At 27.8% G+C, this 18,869-nt stretch overlaps 1 protein-coding gene across 1 annotated transcript; it reads right to left on the bottom strand.

Annotated features, from left to right (window-relative positions):
* Nucleotides 1–7,173: 7,173 nt before the first annotated feature.
* On the bottom strand, nucleotides 7,174–15,341 carry LOC129321305 (MADS-box protein CMB1-like). Its single transcript, XM_054967025.1, has 8 exons — nucleotides 14,893–15,341; nucleotides 11,184–11,262; nucleotides 10,582–10,643; nucleotides 10,341–10,440; nucleotides 10,157–10,198; nucleotides 10,025–10,066; nucleotides 8,223–8,353; nucleotides 7,174–7,545 (listed from the first exon to the last, which is right to left on the bottom strand). Exons 1-8 carry the CDS (start codon nucleotides 15,075–15,077, stop codon nucleotides 7,452–7,454), a joined length of 735 nt encoding a protein of 244 aa, XP_054823000.1. The 5' UTR covers nucleotides 15,078–15,341; the 3' UTR covers nucleotides 7,174–7,451.
* Nucleotides 15,342–18,869: the final 3,528 nt, after the last annotated feature.

The following is an 18,869-nucleotide window of genomic DNA, read 5'->3' as shown; positions in this document are numbered from 1 at the left end:
AATTAAAAAATCTTCTCAATTATATCCCTAATTAAGAGTATTTTCTTAAAAAAAAAACATCATTGGTTACACTTTAAAAAACTCAAAATACCTTATATTTTTCAAACATCTTACTTAAAAAAAAGCCTTATATTTCTTAGTGAAGAAATCAATATTATAATGCATGAAAAAATTATCATAGGATTAGAACTTGTTTTATTTTATATTTATAAAAATTATTTTATAATATAATTTTTTTAAAAAAAATTCAATAAACAAAACATCATGAAAATTTATTTAATTATATTATTTTAGAATTTAAAAATTTTTTATAAGTCTTGTTATTCCTGATTGATGTATGATTTTAATTTGATTAATTATGATTTTCAACAGAAAATATCTTCATGAGAAGAAAATTAGAACTACTGAAAATAAAAAATAATAACAACAAAATTTATTGCGATAATATAATCTGACCACACACAAAACGACTTAGGTTTTAATATCATAATTATGAAAATACCTTGTAGTTCTATTATTACATTCTATTATCTTGACTTATTGTCTCACTTGGATATATATATATATATATATATGTATGTATGTATATGTAGAGTTATATATAGTTAATGTACTAAAGTCTAAGTTTAGTTATCCGTAAATTTGGGAAATTGTAAAAGGATTTTAGATATAGTCCAAATCTTCTACTATGGGAAAAATGTGTTGAAGCGCTGTGACTTTACTCACAAAGACAGATCTCTGACAGTAACACCATGTATTGTCTGCATCAGAAAATTTCTTTTACATTCTATTTTAAAATAATTGTGATTTTAAAATGGGAAAATCATGACAAAGGACTTTATGGCTAAAGGATTCTGATTTTCTATTGAAGGACCAAAGGATTAAAACGTGAATAAATTTGAATATGAAATGATAAAAATATCTTTATGTTAAAAAAAAATAAAAAGTCCATCCAATGGTGGTCATTGATGGCCCCTAGAGACCTCAGTGACCAATTAATTTGATATTTGATAATTGATAAAGGTGATTAAGGTTGGAGATCTAGACTCATGATTTTTTGACTACCTAAAAAGTTTATAGCCGCTAAAAAGCTCATTTAATTGTATTATGCAAAAATAAATATATTTAGTAATCTAATTAAGCTTTAAATCAATTACATGTTATAACATTTCAATGACTTGTTAAATCTGAAATTGCAGTTGTTATTTTAGTAACTTTGCTTGTTAATTTGACAAAGTTAATTACAAATTGTTCATTTCACTCAAACTCCTTGATTCCATTTTTAAGATTTGTTAATTTTGGATTGCTACTTTATTAAAATATAACGGGGACTTTTCTTTTCCAAAATAATTTCTTGTTAAATAGAGCACCTCACTTGTCATTTCATTCAAGCTCCTCTGTTCCATTTCTTAGACTTGGTAATTTTGGAATTGCTACTTGTTAAAATGTGACAAGGACATGTTCTTTTTTGAATGATTACTTGTTAATTATAACACTTCACTTATCATTTCACTCAAACACCTTGGTTCCATTTCTTAGACTTGTTAATTTTGGAATTGATACTTTATTAAAATGCAATAGAGACTTGTTCTTTTTTGAATGATTACTTGTCAACTAGAGCGTATCACTTGTCATTCACTCAAACTTGTTGGTTCCATTTCTTAAAATTGTTAATTTTGGAATTTCTACTTGTTGAAATGTAATGAGGGGACTTGTTCTTTTTCGAATAATTACTTGTTAACCATAGAACTTCACTTGTCATTTTGCCTCCGTTATCAACAAAAATTAGCTTTGAGTTGATAAAAGATGATAGAAAATGACCATGAAAATTGCACAAAATGACCTAAAATTTACAGAAAAGGACCAAGAATTTTTTTATAATTTTTGAAGTCCTTTTTTGTTATTTTCAGATACTAACAGTTAAAGTTAATTTTTATTAATGATAAAAAAAACATTGCATCATTTTCAAAAGTTGAAAGATAATTTTGTATAAAATGAGTTTAGGCTCCTAGATGTATATAGTTTAGAGGCCAATTTATCATTTAACCATAAAATAACTATGAAATTAAGATTACTGTCATTTTAAAATTATAATAAAATAAAAATGATCTTTATCATTTTTCCCTTGATTAATAATGGAAATAGTTATATGTGGAGTTTAGATACTTGTTTAAATATAACAATACTGAGTTTACAATCTATCATATATATATATTTATTGGATCTACAGTATCCATCTAAATTTTATATAGTGATTTTTAAAAAATATAGTGTAATAATTTTAAATATGATATAGTAAATGAGAACAAGAGATAATAAATCTCGTAATAAAAAAGATGGATGTGGGATCTACAACAAAAAAATGAATGATGAATATGAAACCTATAATAGAAAAATATATGTGACACCTATAATAGAAAAATATATGTGACAAACATTGCCTTTAGTGAAATTTATTCATTTATCTAAAAAAAACATGCTCAAACATTATATTCTAGTCTCTAATAATAACTAAGTCTTTGATCCTATCTATAGTATTTGAGAGAGAATGGCTTTGGTTATAGTAGTCCTGATTAAGCGTGTGAACTTCAATTGAATTAGAGTAAGCATTAATTGACTTTAGTAAAATTTTCATTAGTTCATTGATAATATTCCTTTCCTTTTATAATATAAGTTTTTTTATAAGATTTTTTTTATTTTATATGTCTTTTTAAAAGTCTAAAGCAGTATTTATTAATACTTTCCCATTACACTCTTATTTGTAAGTGTGGAAATATAGAGAAACATATTTCCTGGTGATGCTAAATTATGAGTTACAATCAATATATATACACAAAGCTGAGAGACACAGTAGTAAATGCTAATATCTCCTAATAATCAACAATAATTCTTAATAATCAGGCTAAAATATTTACAATAAATTTAGATATTCTCACAATGAGTCACGTGGTGGAAGTATTTTAATGTATTAAATTAAAGGAATATGATCAATACTTTAATATAATGTATTAATTTTATATTTTTAACCTCTGCATTTTTACGTAAACAACTAATTTATTCGTGATGTGATGCATGTCAATGAACTAGCAAGTCACGGTCAATTTTTTTTAGAAAAAAGACAAGTCATCAAAGTGCTATTTGCTAAACTTCTACCAAAAAATTATTTGGTGAAAAAAAAATGATCAAAGTACAATACGGTATTGACTATTGGGTGAATATTTAATAAATAAATAAAAAGGTAAAAGATTAAAGGATTAAATTGACATTTAAATTATAAATCCAAAAACCTGTGATACCCTAAATTTATTTTTTATATAATATTTTTCTTAAATTTTTAAAAACCATGTAATAAAGCCTTTACTATTAATAAAAGTTAACTTTAATAGTTGTAGCTAAAAAATTATGAAAAACTTACAATAAGGGACTTAAAAATTATAACCAAGGACCACGAACATTTTATTGGTCATTTTCTATAATTTTTAATGTCATGTTTTTGCCAATTAACTATTAAAGTTAACTTTTATTAACAATAAGAGGCAGATTGCATTGCATTCAAAAGTTCAAGCTGAACATTGCTTGACATGCAAGGTTAGGATCCCAAATGCTCTGATACCTATAATTTGGAGGTCAATTTTTCTGTTTTATCTTAAATAAAATATGAAAAAAAAAATTCTCATGAGTTGTAACACTTTTTGTCTTGTGAGTAATGGTCTTTCATTTCAGCTTTTCATTTGGCTAACATATGTTAGCATCGCTACATCAACAAGTGCCGTGTGATCGATGCTACTTCTAGGAATATGTAAAAGGATTGTCACCAAATTTTTTATTTTGTGATCAAATTAAAATCAATCTCAATTACACCACAAATTAACTTTTTAAGTAGAATGAATATAATTTCTCAGTAGGACTAATTTATCATTGAATTATAAAATTCTACTATCATATTATACTTTCTTTGATCCAGATTAATACAAGCATTTTTCTTTCAATCAATTTTGATTCAAAATATAAGACACATAGTACATGTAAAAAAAATTCCCATTTTATCTCTTATATTTATTAATATAGATTTTTGGTAATTGGGATTAGGGGTAAAAAGGAAAAACACTCATAAATGATAAAAACTTTATTCTTATATATGTGAATTTTTCCTAAAAGATACTTATATTTTGGACTTGAAAGAGTATATATTAACTAAATTAATGTACATAGTCTTAGTTTTATATATATATATATATATATATATATTATGTCAATGAAACTATCGAATTGGTTTCAGTAATATGCAACATATATGTGTCTGTTCTGCTCTTTTAGTTAACAATTTTAGGTTTACTTTCGACTATTGATTTATGACCTCAGTTTTGATTAATTCATACATATCATAGAAGTTGCTTAGAAGTAGAATTTATATCTTAAAATTATTCCCTTTTTTTTGTGTTAAAATGCCTATAATGAAGTGAAATAATTTTTAAGCCAATGATACTCATTTCTATGGATTTTTCTCTGTTCCAAAATTACTCAACAACATATCCGTTAGTCCTAATGAAAGTAGTTATGACCACTTGAACGCGAGATCTTGGGTTCAAATCTGTATGAATACAAAAAATAATTTTGGAAGAGTTAGCTCTAATTGCTCACGACAATACTCAAATTTGACCTCATCAAAAATTACTCAATATTAATATATACAATAAGGACACGCTATTGGAAAAAAAAAATATTACTCCTTCCATTCTTTTTTTTATAAGTGGTATTCAACTACTTCACACAAATCAAGAAAATTAATTTATATCTCTAAATTATTTTATCTTTTGACAAATACGCTTTATTAAATAAATTTCTTTCTCTCTTTTTATTAATTAAAAGCACCCTTTTTAGGGCATTTCTGAAAAAAATTATTCATTACTATATAAACTTTACAAAACGTCTTATATTTAAGAACGCATTTTTTTTATAGACTAAAATGACAATATAAAAATATCTAGAAGTTGACTGGAGAGTATTATTTTCATGTTTTTTCACATAAAAAGGAATATTGTTATAAAAAGGAATATTGTTTTGTAGATTAAAATAACTTATATATAGAAATATGAAAATATCTAGAAGTTGACTGGAGAGTATCATTTTCATTTCTTTCATATAAGATCTGATCATTCCGGTCACCTAATACATCCTCCACACATCAAAAATCGAAATTTAAAGGGAGAATAACATTAAAATCTCAAAATTTAGGTTTACAAAAAGCATTTGAAAAATTATTTGTAAATATAGATTCAAATAGTCATAAATTTATAATTATAAATAAAACATTTAAATTTTAAATATAACTCTTAGTATGTAGTTAGGATTTATACAATTTGCAACTATATAAATTAATATTTATAACTTATTTTTTAGAAAATTTTGTTGGGGATTAAAGTATAATAAATTATAAGTTTGGAAACTTTTTTGTCATTCTTTCAAACCCAAAAACTTCATATGATGTTCTTCTTTGAACTACTTTTTAATTTCCTATGGCTGCAATGCTGCAACATGATATTAGCCACACAAAATTAAAAGAGAAAATTAATCATTTGATTCTTATAATTTTAACTTAATTATAACTTAATCCCTAAATTTTAACTTGTTATAACTCAATCTTTGAAGTTTTAACTTATTTGTAAATCAATTTCTAAACTTTGATTCTTATAATTTAGTCCTTAAAGTTTCAACCTCTTAAATATTAGTTCATATATTTAAAAAATAAAATTATAAAGATTAAAAATATTTTAAAATTTACTACTAATATTTTAAATTATTAAACCCTTTTAATCTTTATAAATATTAACAGTTTAAAATATTTTTAATCTTTATACTTTTATTTTTTAAAATATATGGACTAATATTTAAAAGGTTGAAACTTTAAGGACTAAATTGTAAAAGTCAAAATTCATGGATTAATTTATAACCGAGTCAAAATTTTGGTGATTAAGTTATAACGAGTCAAAGTTGAGGGATTAAATTATAACTGGGTCAAAACTATAAGAATCAAATAATTAATTTTTCTAAATTAAAACAACTAAAAACAAACAAAACACGCACACACAACTTTATGTGCTTATTATAAAAACATTTTAATAATTTTATATTTATTAAAAATTTTAGTTATAAATTAAATATGTTCTTGAATTCATTCAATATTTTATCAAGTTTTCAATATCATCTTTCAAGTTTATTACTTGAGGTCCCTATACTTTAATCAATATTATGTTTTCATTCCATGAAATTTATTTTCTTACTTTTCTATCCCTTTTATTTACTTTGCTTAAAATGTTGGTCCCTTAATTTTGAGTTGGCCTAAATAATGTTAATTTTGCTGAGATCCAATGTCCTAATGCTTTCCAATTGCCTTTTCTCCATTTCACATGTGTGTTTTCATTTTAAGGAAATGTGATTCCTTTTTCTGTTGTCTAATTATCAAATTTTTAATCAGACAATTTTATTTTTTTTTTTTCCAAGTCAACATGTTTTTTCTTAGTCATTTTATATGTTTAACAGTGTTAAATCCACCTCGGCAAAATCTACACCGTTTGGGCTAGTTCATGCCTCATGGTCCTTCCAAGTATTTTTTTTAAACAAATTCATTTTTTTCATTAATTCATCAAAAAAAAAAAGAAATAATATTTCAACGGGAACAAATGAAAGGGATAGATAACCACGAAAATAAATTATAAGAATTAAAAACAAAATACGATTAAAGTATATGAACCTGAAATGTTATTGTTTTGCCATCTTAATTTCTCTTTGCATGATTGATGCACTTAAGTGGTGTAGGGGGAGGAGAAATTCAAAGCAACAAAGGGCATTAAGGAAAGAAAATAATTACTGCTTGAAACAAACACATTAAAGAGATTCTTATAATAAGGATGGAGGATCAACTAATAAAAGTTCTTATTTGTAATTAATTTTCTTGTGAGAGAGATGCAGGTTGTAATTCTCTTTAAAAGTAATTGGGGGTGGTGCCCACTTTTTTTTTTTTTTGCCAACCATGTGAGTACAAGAGGAACCTACGAGGGGGAGCACAAGAGCAGCAGCACCCCCCCCCCCCCCCAAAAAAAAAAAATTGAGATGAGGCCTAAGGAGGACACAAATGTAATGTTTACATGTAAGAACTAAATAATGAACATACAATTTTCATAAGGTTCTCAATTTATCTAAACACAGTAACACACTCTCCTTTCATATCAAATTTTGTCAAGGAAACAAGTTTATTGCAAGGAATAAATACAAAATGGTTTCTATGTTGCATGGTTTTCATTAACACTTTTTATTGTAGCCTGCTCTTCCAGGCGATACAGTTTCATGAACAAGATCATTACAAATGCATCATTTATCATCAACACCATCACCATCATCAGAGAATTACATGATGAATTAAGCGGAGTGCTCAATATATATATATATATATATCATGCCATCCATCCTGGCAGGAACTCACTTGCATTTTGGGCTGAGGTTCCAGCTGATGTTCCAGCAGCTGCATTTGGTTCTGCAGAACCAAAGCTGCAAAAGCGAATATGGAATCAGCAGCTTGCCAACTAATATTATCTTCTTTGAAAAGAAGAGTTAGCTAAGTGTAACCCAAAAAAAAAAAAAGAGTTAGCTGAGATTCAAAATAAATATCATATATCTCCTGCCAATTCAAGCTTGATCACTCTACTAATCTTGTGAGTATTTTGAAGAGAAAATCTTAATGCAACAGATCCACAAGAGATTCGACAAATTAGACAAAGGAGGATAAAATATACTGTAATAATGGTTATAATAATGGAGGGTATCTTTTCTCATCAAATAATCGCACAGTATCGATACAAAAATGACTTTTTACTTAGGTTAAAAATTGCTTTTTACATCAGTTCTAGAAACAGCTCGTATGGAAAGTCTTAACTTCTAAATGCCAAAACAAACCATTATGATGCTTTCAATATTCGCCCATAAAGAAACCTTAGCCTAAAAGTAGATGAGGCAAGTTTGTCCCAAAGTTCTGGCCTCTCCAAGTGACTACAAGTAGATATATTTACCGTACCTTGTGTTTATTTGAAGAGGCCAGGACTAAAACCTGAAGGCAATTTGTGGCCTAAAGTTAATTCAGCCAAAGAAACAGCACCGGGTCGTAACAACAAAACCAAATCATATACTTGAAGGAGTAGATTTTCAGCAATGATGGGGAGGGGCTTTACCCTATGTTCAATGCATGACTGCATTGAGCAATCCCAAAGAAGTCATCGGAATGTGGAGGATGGCGGCTGTATGAATCATTTCCCTCCCTAGCTTCCCATGATGATTGAAGGCTTATATTTATTTCGTCCAACTGTGCAAAAATATAAAAGAGTTTGAAGACAGCGAAATAGCACATGGACAAAGACTTTAAGGGGTGTGTGTTTTTGTAATTTTTCCCAAATCAAAAGTAGAAATAGCACCCCAAAAAAAAGATTTAAATAGCATCTAAAAACAAGCAGTTAATGAAAAAAAATGATGATGAAGGACATTTGTCGGAATATTGAAATTTAATGTACAGAAGGTTGAGTTTCTGTATCCTTTACAATCTTGAAAGCTTTGACTACGTACAGTATCTGATTACAATTATATCATGATATTGTTAGAGAATGAGTAGTAAGGGTGTGTTAAACCAGACCTCTTCTGCCTTTTCTCATCTCATCAATAATTTGTCTTTTTCAAGGCTCTAGATAAGAAGACTACATACGGTATTAGCCTATAAGGACACAGGTAAAGGTGCTAAAATATACAGGAAAAATGACAGTAATATTCCTCCAAATTATATAAACGATAATTTAATTTTTAAAAATGTCATAATTTGGTTGAAATCTTTAAGAATTTTTATGTTAATAAATTTTAAAGTAAAAAGATTATTTTACTCTTATTAAAAATAACAATTTACAACTATAACCTTTATTTAAGTAACATAACCTTTGTTCTGTGAATTATAAAAATTGAATAAAAAATTACAACTTGTTAAATATAATTTCTACCTCAAAATAACAAGTGTCAATTATAACTTTTACTTAAATAATAACAACTTCTGTTCTGTAAACCACAAGAGTTGAACAAAAAATCGCAACTTATCAAATGTAATTTCTATTATTGCAAAACAAGAAGTTTTAAAATAACAAGCCTCAATCACAATTTTATTTAAAAAATAACTTTTATTCAAAAAAATATAAGAATTAAATAAGAAATCACAATTTATTAATAAGAGTAAAATAATATTTTTTAATTTAAAATTTATTGACAATTGTGAAATTGTGACATTTTATTTTATAATTTAAAAGATTTTATTGTATTTTTTCAAGTATATATTATACTTTGTGCAAGCTTTAATAGTATGACCTATAATCACCACAAAATAGCATGGTACAGAATATACAGGAGGACCAAGGACGCAAAGTTTTGTTAAAATACTAGGTAATTTAAAACTGTAATTAATGCTGTTATGATATTAGCTTTCTGTTCAGCTGACTAGGAGACTTCTAAGATAGGTGTACGTAACAGACAATGTCTAAGCCTGCAAACTGTTAAATGTGACGTGAAGTTTTAAAGATAGAATAAAATGAGAATATTATATACTTAAAGAGATTAAACCGAAAATAGAATCCATAAAAAATAACGATATTTACCGTTGTATATTTAAGGACTTATTAAATAATTGCTTGCATTTTATAAGTTCTACATTAATTACTTTTACCCCTTTTGATATATATCATCATTATTAAAGAAATACAACATGAACAGCTGAAATGCATAATTTAAGAAACCTTAAAGAACTTAAGTGATTAAGTTAAATTTGATTTATTCTTTATCCGAGATTAAAAAAGGACACATTCAGCAAATTAACCACACAACTAAATGCAATCCTTTTAAATTCAGTTTTAAATGGAAGAAAAGCCAAAAGAATCGACAACATCAGATTCAGTCACTACAAATTTATGAGTAAACCATGAAAGATTAAGGAGTTTTTTCCTACCTTGCACCTCAAGACATGGTTAGTTTCCAGAAGCATGTCTTCCTGCCCATCCATCAAAAGCATGTTAATCAGAACATATACATATACGTATACAAGTTAAAAAATGTTAAAAAGCATCTAACATAGGTTTACCTTCCTTTGCAAATCAGCGAGCTGATCAAGCAGATGTTGTGTCTGCAGATAAGGAACAGGAAGATAAAAACATCTTGAACGTATTGTTTAGCTTTAAGCATATGTAATTATAATGATCCTTCTAAAGAGCTCAAAACAACTAAAGAGGTTATGTTTTACTTTGTACGAGACCAAATTGGCATACCTTGTTCGACCTGATTTGCTTCAGGGAAGAGTCCAACTGACGTTCAAGCTGCTCAAGCTCCTTTATCCCCAACTGCTCCAATTCTTCCCCAAGCAGATTTCTAGAAAGTGTACATTTAAATTATTTGAGTATAGAATTAAAATGTCTAATATTCATGATCAAGTCTCTGGTGATCTTTAGAGCAACTTGTCTATTGTTTTTTTTCGAGGACATTTCAGAAATATCATTGTACGTATTTCACCTCTGTGTGCGCTGTAGTGCCTCCACTTTTGATTTCAGCTTGAGATACTCTTGGTAGCACCTCTGCACAAGGGCATATAGTACGGAATGAGGATAGACTTTGCCATAAATCATTAAAGACGGGGGTGAACATAAATTTACATGATATTTCAGTCAATGAAGGGAAGAGAAACTGTGCATATATATGCAAGAAGTCTACTTACTCAATGAATGTTTTGCATGGCATGATAATAATTGAATAACTGTAAGAGATTTTATCATATAACATTTAGAAAGTACCAGATCTCAAATTTTTGAAGGGATGGCATAAGTAAAGAATGCTTTGATCATGATGATTATTTTGAATTTTGGAGGGAAATGCTTCTTCACAATTTTCAAATATTGATGGAATTTAATGACTGTAATTGAGATATTAATTAAATGAGTGGACATAAGCCACTCATTGAATCTAAATCTCATTATATTAGCATAAGAAAATGAGTGTTCTAAAGAGAATTGCTTTCTAAACAAAATATTACTGGATTTAGTTGAATAGAGTTATAAAGTTAATAATTACAGGGGAAAAAAGGTGATAAAGTTTATGAATCTCTCTTTTGAACTAACCTGTGTCTCCATTGCAGGTTGCTCTGCTTCCAAGGCTCCATAGCTGCATCTTTGGTACCGTTCAATTGTCTTAGCCATGCTGAAATAATGAAAAAGCCATCGCATAAATGGCATCGAATCCGTTTCTTTATTTTGTATAAAAATATTATACATAAATAAAAGGGGGGAATGCAAGAATAAGTGCTTAAGATGAAACAAAACTTATTAGCCAGTAATGGTTACTTAATCATTTTGCACTTGAATCTAAGCCAAATATTTCTGTATATACGACGATAAATTACTGAGAAATCATTCAATTGGGATCTTCCCTTACGTTTGGCGTTAGAATCAGAGTTACTTTCACTGAATCAGAAAGGTTTAAGGATCGGAGAAAGTTACCCCAGTTATACATGACCCACATCATAAGACCAAAACGAAAAATAATAATTTTGTAGCAAAATATATGAAGAGTTGACACATAATTAAGTAATCCAGGACATAAATATAGATTTTATTTTGATATATAATCTTCACATGCAGAAAATAGAACATTTACAGGAGTTAAAAAGATCGAGATTGATGAATTTCTTACGGCACGTTAATCAGAGAAATGAAACTATTTTCTCTACCTTCCCATCCACATACATGCATGCACACGCACGCACACAGTTCTTGTCACGGATCAAGTACTGTTGATACAAGAACCAACCATTTCATAAGTTCAAACTAATTAAGCTTCTAAAAATAATACAAGATCAAGAAAAGCCAAACTACTTCCTCTCTTTAAAGTCACAATATCATTTATAAATATGTACAATGTTATGTTAGGAAAATTATTTTGAGCATTCGTTGATAATCTTATAGCAATTACTTGGAGGAACCCTTTCATAAAGATTTGGACCAATAATCACCTAAGTTCTGATATAATTAGTGAGATATATACACTTCTTCCAATGTTTCTCATGATAATTTGTCCAATCCATCACCAATTAAGTTCAAACAAAAGTTATTATTTTTTAAAGCTCATGAAAAAAGTTAAATTTCCTTGCTTTAAATATCTAAATCAATTATTAATGTATACGATATTATTATGAGAATAACTACTTTGAGCAATCATTGGTGTACATAGCAAATCTATACATACAAATCTGTACATACTGGTATTCAACTTACTACTGTTTGGTGTAACCAAAAGGAAATTATACCTTTTGTTTGAACTTGATTGGTGATGGATTGGACAAATCATCTTTTTTTAGCGACATCAAAAGAAGTGTATATGTCTCATTAATAGTAATTGAATATAGGTGAGTATTGGTCCAAACCTTTAAGTAAGTTGCTTTAGGTTTGATTTTACATCTTGCGTCTCCAAATAGTAAACCTCTTCTCTCTCTAGAAGTAGAAGGACATTTCATCTTAATTAGTCCGGGGCTTTTGAACTTTCTTCAAATTATGGCATTGATGGAAATGAATTTATTTCTGGTACTTTGATAATGCTCAGCAAGGCTTACGGATTTGTTTATCATGATTTCAGTTCTGTATTAATTTAGGATTTGACTTTTATCATGACACTACTATCTAACAAAGAAAGGCAAGTTTCCTTCTGTCACTAAACAAACATTGTTTTCTTTTATTATTGCGTTATTGCTCAAACCAAGAGGCTAATGCATACACGAACTAATCTCATTAGCCTTTGTAAGTCAACAATAAAGTTTTACTCTTTCTTCAATCTTCACACTAACCTGTGCATACAAGATTGGAGAGTTTAATTCTATTATCATTAAAACCTTTTAAAGTGATCTCAGCATAACTCCTAACTCCTACATTTGCAGATACTGAAGGAGATGTCTTTTCATTTTTGTCCCACTAGAAGGGATGCATGAGAGAAGTTCTCTCACGGTATATACTGTATAGTTAATCATGAGCACCAACATGAAATATAATTATTTTCAGATATCTTTCAGAACTTTTGCATACAAAATAAAACCCAGCAATTTTCCAGTCCTGAAAGTACTCGTACGAGGCAATGAAGATATCTAAGCTGCTTTATTGTGATGGATGTTAATTTTAACGGCTTCTTCATGAGTGATATGAATAAAACAAATACTGACTGTTTTTTTTTTCCTTTTAAACTTTTCAAGCACAAGGCTTCTGGTCTGTGTTCTTGCTCTCTCTCTCTCTCTCTCTCTCTCTCTGTCATTCAGTTCTAATCTACCAGTAAGGCCTTCGTACAAAAAGAACTATATATAATCTCATGAATCGAAAGGGAACATCCTTGCTCATCTGTAACTGTAGCTCTCTGTAATTAAATCTACGAATTCCAGTGATAGTTAGTGCCATTCATTGGCTTTTTATTTTTTTCCTGGGTAACATCTTTGGAATTTTACTCTTAATCAAGAATGCTTCTTAGCACAACTGAAGATCAGAAACTTTCACTTCAATGATGTTGAAAATAATCATTTTTTTCATAAAATTAAAAACAGACATATTGTGACGATTTAAAAAACTATAAGGCGTAAACGACAATCATATTTAATTTACTTTTAATTCTTAAGTTTTCCCTTATATTGAAACTTGATCTCTTTTCTGACGATATTCAATTATAACTGAAATATAGTACATCATAGAATCCTAGGTACAAAACAGGCGTCAAAAGAACGTCAGTAAGGATTCGTCAAAAAAATATTAATCACAGAATAATTTACCACTTCCAACGTTAAGATTTGTGGTTATTACATCGCATAACATTACAGTAGAACAGTACGGGACTTAATCAACAAGGAATCAAACACTAAAAATCAAGCAGGAATGTTTGTTGAAATTTAAGAGTTTTCAAAACCAGCATTTTTGATTGGCAATGTTTTGATACTTCTATGCCCCCATTTCCCTACCATTTATTTGATTATTAACAATAATTTCTTTTTTGATCGAAATGTTAAGAGATAATCAATGAATTTTATATGGTACACAATGTTATTCCCAGAAATTTCTATATTTAAAATGCTTTTTCACGCATGCCTATGATATCACTGAAGGTTCAAGTTGCAACGAGACCAACCCCCCAGTCCTCTCCTTTTCTGCGCTTACTTGAATAAAAATTAATGTATTGGAAGAAAATATTCCCCCGCACTCCAGAATCTCCTACAAAATTTAACTAGCTAGCTAGGAAGGAGAAAGTGAAACAAAATTCTTCAAAATTTATTATGCATATGTATATATGTTCAAACAGCTTAACCTGATTCCAAATATTAGAACTGAAAAAGTAAAACATGGAATTTTGTTTAATCAGATTATATGTTAACCATGATATGACAGATTGCAATAAAATGTAAGAAATTTAGTCCTCCAAGAATTTCTATCTGGGTTATCCTTAAACCAATCATCTAATAATTAAAGATTTATAGATTCTTCATACTCTGATTGTGATTTAATCTTTTGAAAGCCAACAAAAAGAAGAAAGTACAGAAATCGAAATCCGCTCCTAGACCTATTACTGTAATCAGAACACCCAAAAGCCAAAAACGAAGTAAAATCAACAACACCTAATGATCATGAAATATTCAAGAAATCACCCACGCAATTCAACAGCAACACGAAAACTCGAAGCAACCCTTGAGAACAAGTGAGAACTCCAAGAGAAAAACCCAGAAATGCTTTCATCGGAGAGCACACAAACTTAAAGCTGATTAATTAGAGCAATATATATATATATATAGATAAATAGAGAAAGAACCTTGAGCTGCTGCAGAACTCATAGAGCTTGCCTCGGTTGGAGAAGATGATAAGAGCAACCTCAGCATCGCACAGTACGGAGAGTTCGTAAGCCTTCTTGAGAAGCCCATTCCTTCTCTTGGCAAATGTCACTTGCCGATTTATCTTGTTCTCGATCCTCTTTAGCTCCACTCTTCCTCTACCCATTTTGCTTTACGAGAGAGAGATTATTACAATATCTATATATAGAACAAAAACTGCTCAGGATTCAATCAGGTATATAAATATATACACATATATGACAGCCTTCAAATAAAAAAAAATAATTAGAGCTGCAAATTTTTCTTCTCCTTCAGCTTCTTCTTCTTCGTAAGCTAATAATTCATCTGTTATCCCTCTTTCTTAGGGTTTTTTTGGCATGTATCTGTGATGCTTCAGAGAAGAAGAAGAGAGAGAATCAAAGCTCATTCATGGGTTTAACCACAGGCTTGGCTTTTTTATAAAGCAGTAGAAAACAAACCAGAGAAGACCACACCGTTGGTTACAGACTTACAGCTGATGCCCCTGTAACTTTAATATTAAAAAATAATAAACAAAAATAAATATCTGATAGAGAGAGGGGGGGACAAAATAAGCTAAAACATGAAGTTATTTAATTATTAGTTCTCTCTAGGTTTAATTCTTTAATATGATGTGTAATTTAATTATTACAAAAAGTGTTCGACAGGTTCAGTTAAATAAATGAATGAAAAGAAATTAGTAATAAATTAATTCATTAAAATGCTATTTATATTAATTCATTATTATCACAAGTAATTATGGTGTACATAATCATTAAATAACCAAATCTTTATTCATTAGAGTTTGTGAAAGCGTCCAAAAATAAAGTAAAAAACAAACAATTAATTTAAGGTGAATATTAGTTAAAGAACGTTATCTTGTCTTATTGTAAAAAGTCAAAAATTAAAATTTATCTCAAAGAGGGTGAAATTAAACTATCATTAATACTTTTTTAAAGTTATCATTTGTGTCCACTAAAGCTATAACCTGTTTTTTTAGATTTCGTAAAAAGTTTCTCATTCAAATGCAGTAGGAAAATTAAAAATAAAAAAACATCATTGTGATGCTGAGAAAAATAAGTTGTAATTTTAAGGAGCACGACTAATAACTTCTGGGAGAAAATGAGAAATTCTTAGGTAGACCAAATACATCATGTCATTTGTAGTCTATCCAATTAGAATGCTTCAATTCATCTAAATAAAATCTTAAGTGACATTATTTTAATTAATTTTATTCTTATAATATAATTCATAATTAATTTATTGTCTTTTCTCTCTTCATTATCTTTGATATCAAATCAATTTATATTTAATATCATTTAAATGTCATATTTTTATTAAATAGATCACAAATGATATGGTGCACCTGGTCTATCTAAGAATTTTTTGGGAGAAAACATAAGTGATTAATTATTTATAATTAATCCATGTCACTGAGGTTCATTTATTTAAGATTAAAAAATAAGTAATTTTTAGATATTTTAACAATTTTGTAAAAATAAATTTATTTTATAGAGATTTTATAAAGAAAAGATATTATTTTATGTTTACTCATAATAATAAAAAGTGATTATTATTTAATTATTTTTAGATTTTATTATATTTTCATGGATCTCTATTTTTTTAAAAAAATAAATTTCTATTTAAATATTTAAAATTACATAATTTTTTTCACTTATCTAGCATCATATGATATTATCTTTTATCTACTGTATTAAATTATTTTCAAAAGCTGGTCAAAATAGCTTTTCAAAAATAATAATAAGTTTTTTCATATTCTAATTATTTTCAAAATTTAAACAAGCATCATAATATTTTATAAAATTAATTTGTTTAAAACAAATAAGTGGTTTTTTTATAGTAAGAAGATCCTAAATTATAATAATAAGCTCCAAACTTAAAATATCACTGTACGTTTTTAACCGTATTAGTCTGATCTCATCTAACTTTTAAAAAATAATAAAGAAAAAGAGTTGTGCTATATATTCATAATTTGTTAAGATTGCATCTGCTTATAATAGTTATTTATAGATATATTGATGTTGATGTTGGGAAAATTAAGTTGTTTCTAAGTAGAGCATGTGATTTGCAAGGAGTTTAAAGTGATCAATATTTTATATATAGCTTATATAAATAATGTGTCTTTCTATAAATTTTATAATATGTGTGTGTATTATATATTGCCAACCATATATGTTTAATTTTACAATATATTTATAGATAGATATAGATTTTATGGAGCCTGAGTTATTTTTAAAATTGAAAGCCATATTGATAGTTACAGAGAGATCCTTTTAATTAATGAACTGAAATTATAAATTTAAAGAATATGAGTAAAAGTAAAAAAAATAATTTAATTTTATGATGCTTAAACAATTTTTAATTTATAAAATTTTTAGTTGTCATTGATATAAGTTAATTATGAGTTATAATCAGTCGTTATTTTCTTTAATTTAAATCACTCGAACATGTTTCATTATTAAAATTTAATAAAAAATAAGGGACAAAAGATTTATTAAACAAATAGAAAAATTTGGGAAAAAATAAAATCAAATTTGGTGTCTCATTACCATAAGTCCGTAGAGTGAAAAATAAAAACAGAGACGAAAAGATGAAAATAACAACCATTGACATGAGTCTCAAATCTTGGTCATACTCTAGAGATACCAAAAAAACAAAAATTTATGGACGTGACTCATTAACTCATTACATTAATATATGTGTGTGTGTGTGTGTGTGTGAATAAAAATGTCTCGTCAATAAATCAAAATAAAAAGGAAACTAAAAATACAATATGATTTTTGAAGCCTAAAGCAAATTATCACTACAATAAATAAAAATTAAATTTTGGGGTTGCAGTGACTGTGAATAAAGCAATGCATATGAGTAAATGGCTCCAAACACGACCAAAGAAATAAAAAAGCATCCAAGTAGAAAGGAGGAAAAAAAAAAAGAAAAATGAAATTTCCATTGTAAGAAGATCCACTGCACACTTTAGGGCATGTTTGGATTGTTTCTTGAGAGTCCTTAGAATTGGAATGGGAAATTACGGGCTTGTGTGGTTTCTATTTTTAAAAAATATTTTCTATTTTTAAAAACAAATAATTTAAGAAATTTGTTTGGATAAATGTTTTGAATTTAACTATTTCTACAATTTTTCGTAAACATCTTGAAGTTATTTTTTTTATTTTTATTCTTTTCAAAATGCAATATATTTAATTATTAAAAATATACCTAACTTGATCAATTTCTATCATAAACCATTACTATTAATTACCTACAACCATCACTATCAACCTATTTTTAATTATAGAACTGTTTTTAAATTAACATAAGTAAATAGATTTTTATTTTTAAAAACAAAAAATGATAATAGAAACCAAACAGACCCTACATATCCTTTCCCGCCATTTTGACTATCTTTTTGGCAATTTCTGGTTTGAATTTTTTTTCTCATGGGAAGACGCATTCCCTTAAAACTAACCCCGTGTTTTAGTTAGTAGAGAATGTAGGGGAGGGAAGATTTTAATGAATTTCATTTGATGGATAAATGGGATTATTTTTTCTAATACAAGAACATGAAAAACTATATATACATAAAAACAAATAAGGCTATATCAAAATTTGATCCTTGGTGGATCTTCAAAAATTGTGGTTTAATTTCAAAATTGTCATCAGCAGCTTGTTAAGTAAACCATTTGGCACAATTATTTTCTTCTTTGAACATGGAGTTGAAGGTGATCTTTCCATCTTTTATAGTAAATCCCTTATATTACTAATAATTTTAGAAAGAATATAGTCATTGGAGAAGTTATGTTGAATGAGCATTGGCAATGCTTCAAGAGAATTAGAGTAAATGTTGATTTTAGCAAATTTGTCATTCCAACAAAAGTTAAGGCCTTTTAGAATGTCCAAAAGTTCTAGGACTATACTACAGTAA

Source organism: Prosopis cineraria, unplaced genomic scaffold (genome assembly GCF_029017545.1).
Source record: "Prosopis cineraria cultivar Desert tree isolate PC_DT_omini unplaced genomic scaffold, ASM2901754v1 PC10, whole genome shotgun sequence".
Taxonomy (NCBI): domain Eukaryota; kingdom Viridiplantae; phylum Streptophyta; class Magnoliopsida; order Fabales; family Fabaceae; genus Prosopis; species Prosopis cineraria.
Note: the sequence above shows the minus strand (reverse complement) of the source record. Positions and strands in the feature narration are given on the sequence as shown.

Coding starts and splice junctions, on each gene's coding strand:
- LOC129321305 (XM_054967025.1), bottom strand. CDS start 15,077: ATGGGTAGAGGAAGAGTGGAGCTAAAGAGGATCGAGAACAAGATAAAT. Junction 10,199..10,340: donor AGCAAATCAGGTCGAACAAG/GTATGCCAATTT, acceptor CCTTATCTGCAG/ACACAACATCTGCTTGATCA. Junction 10,067..10,156: donor TCGCTGATTTGCAAAGGAAG/GTAAACCTATGT, acceptor ATGGATGGGCAG/GAAGACATGCTTCTGGAAAC.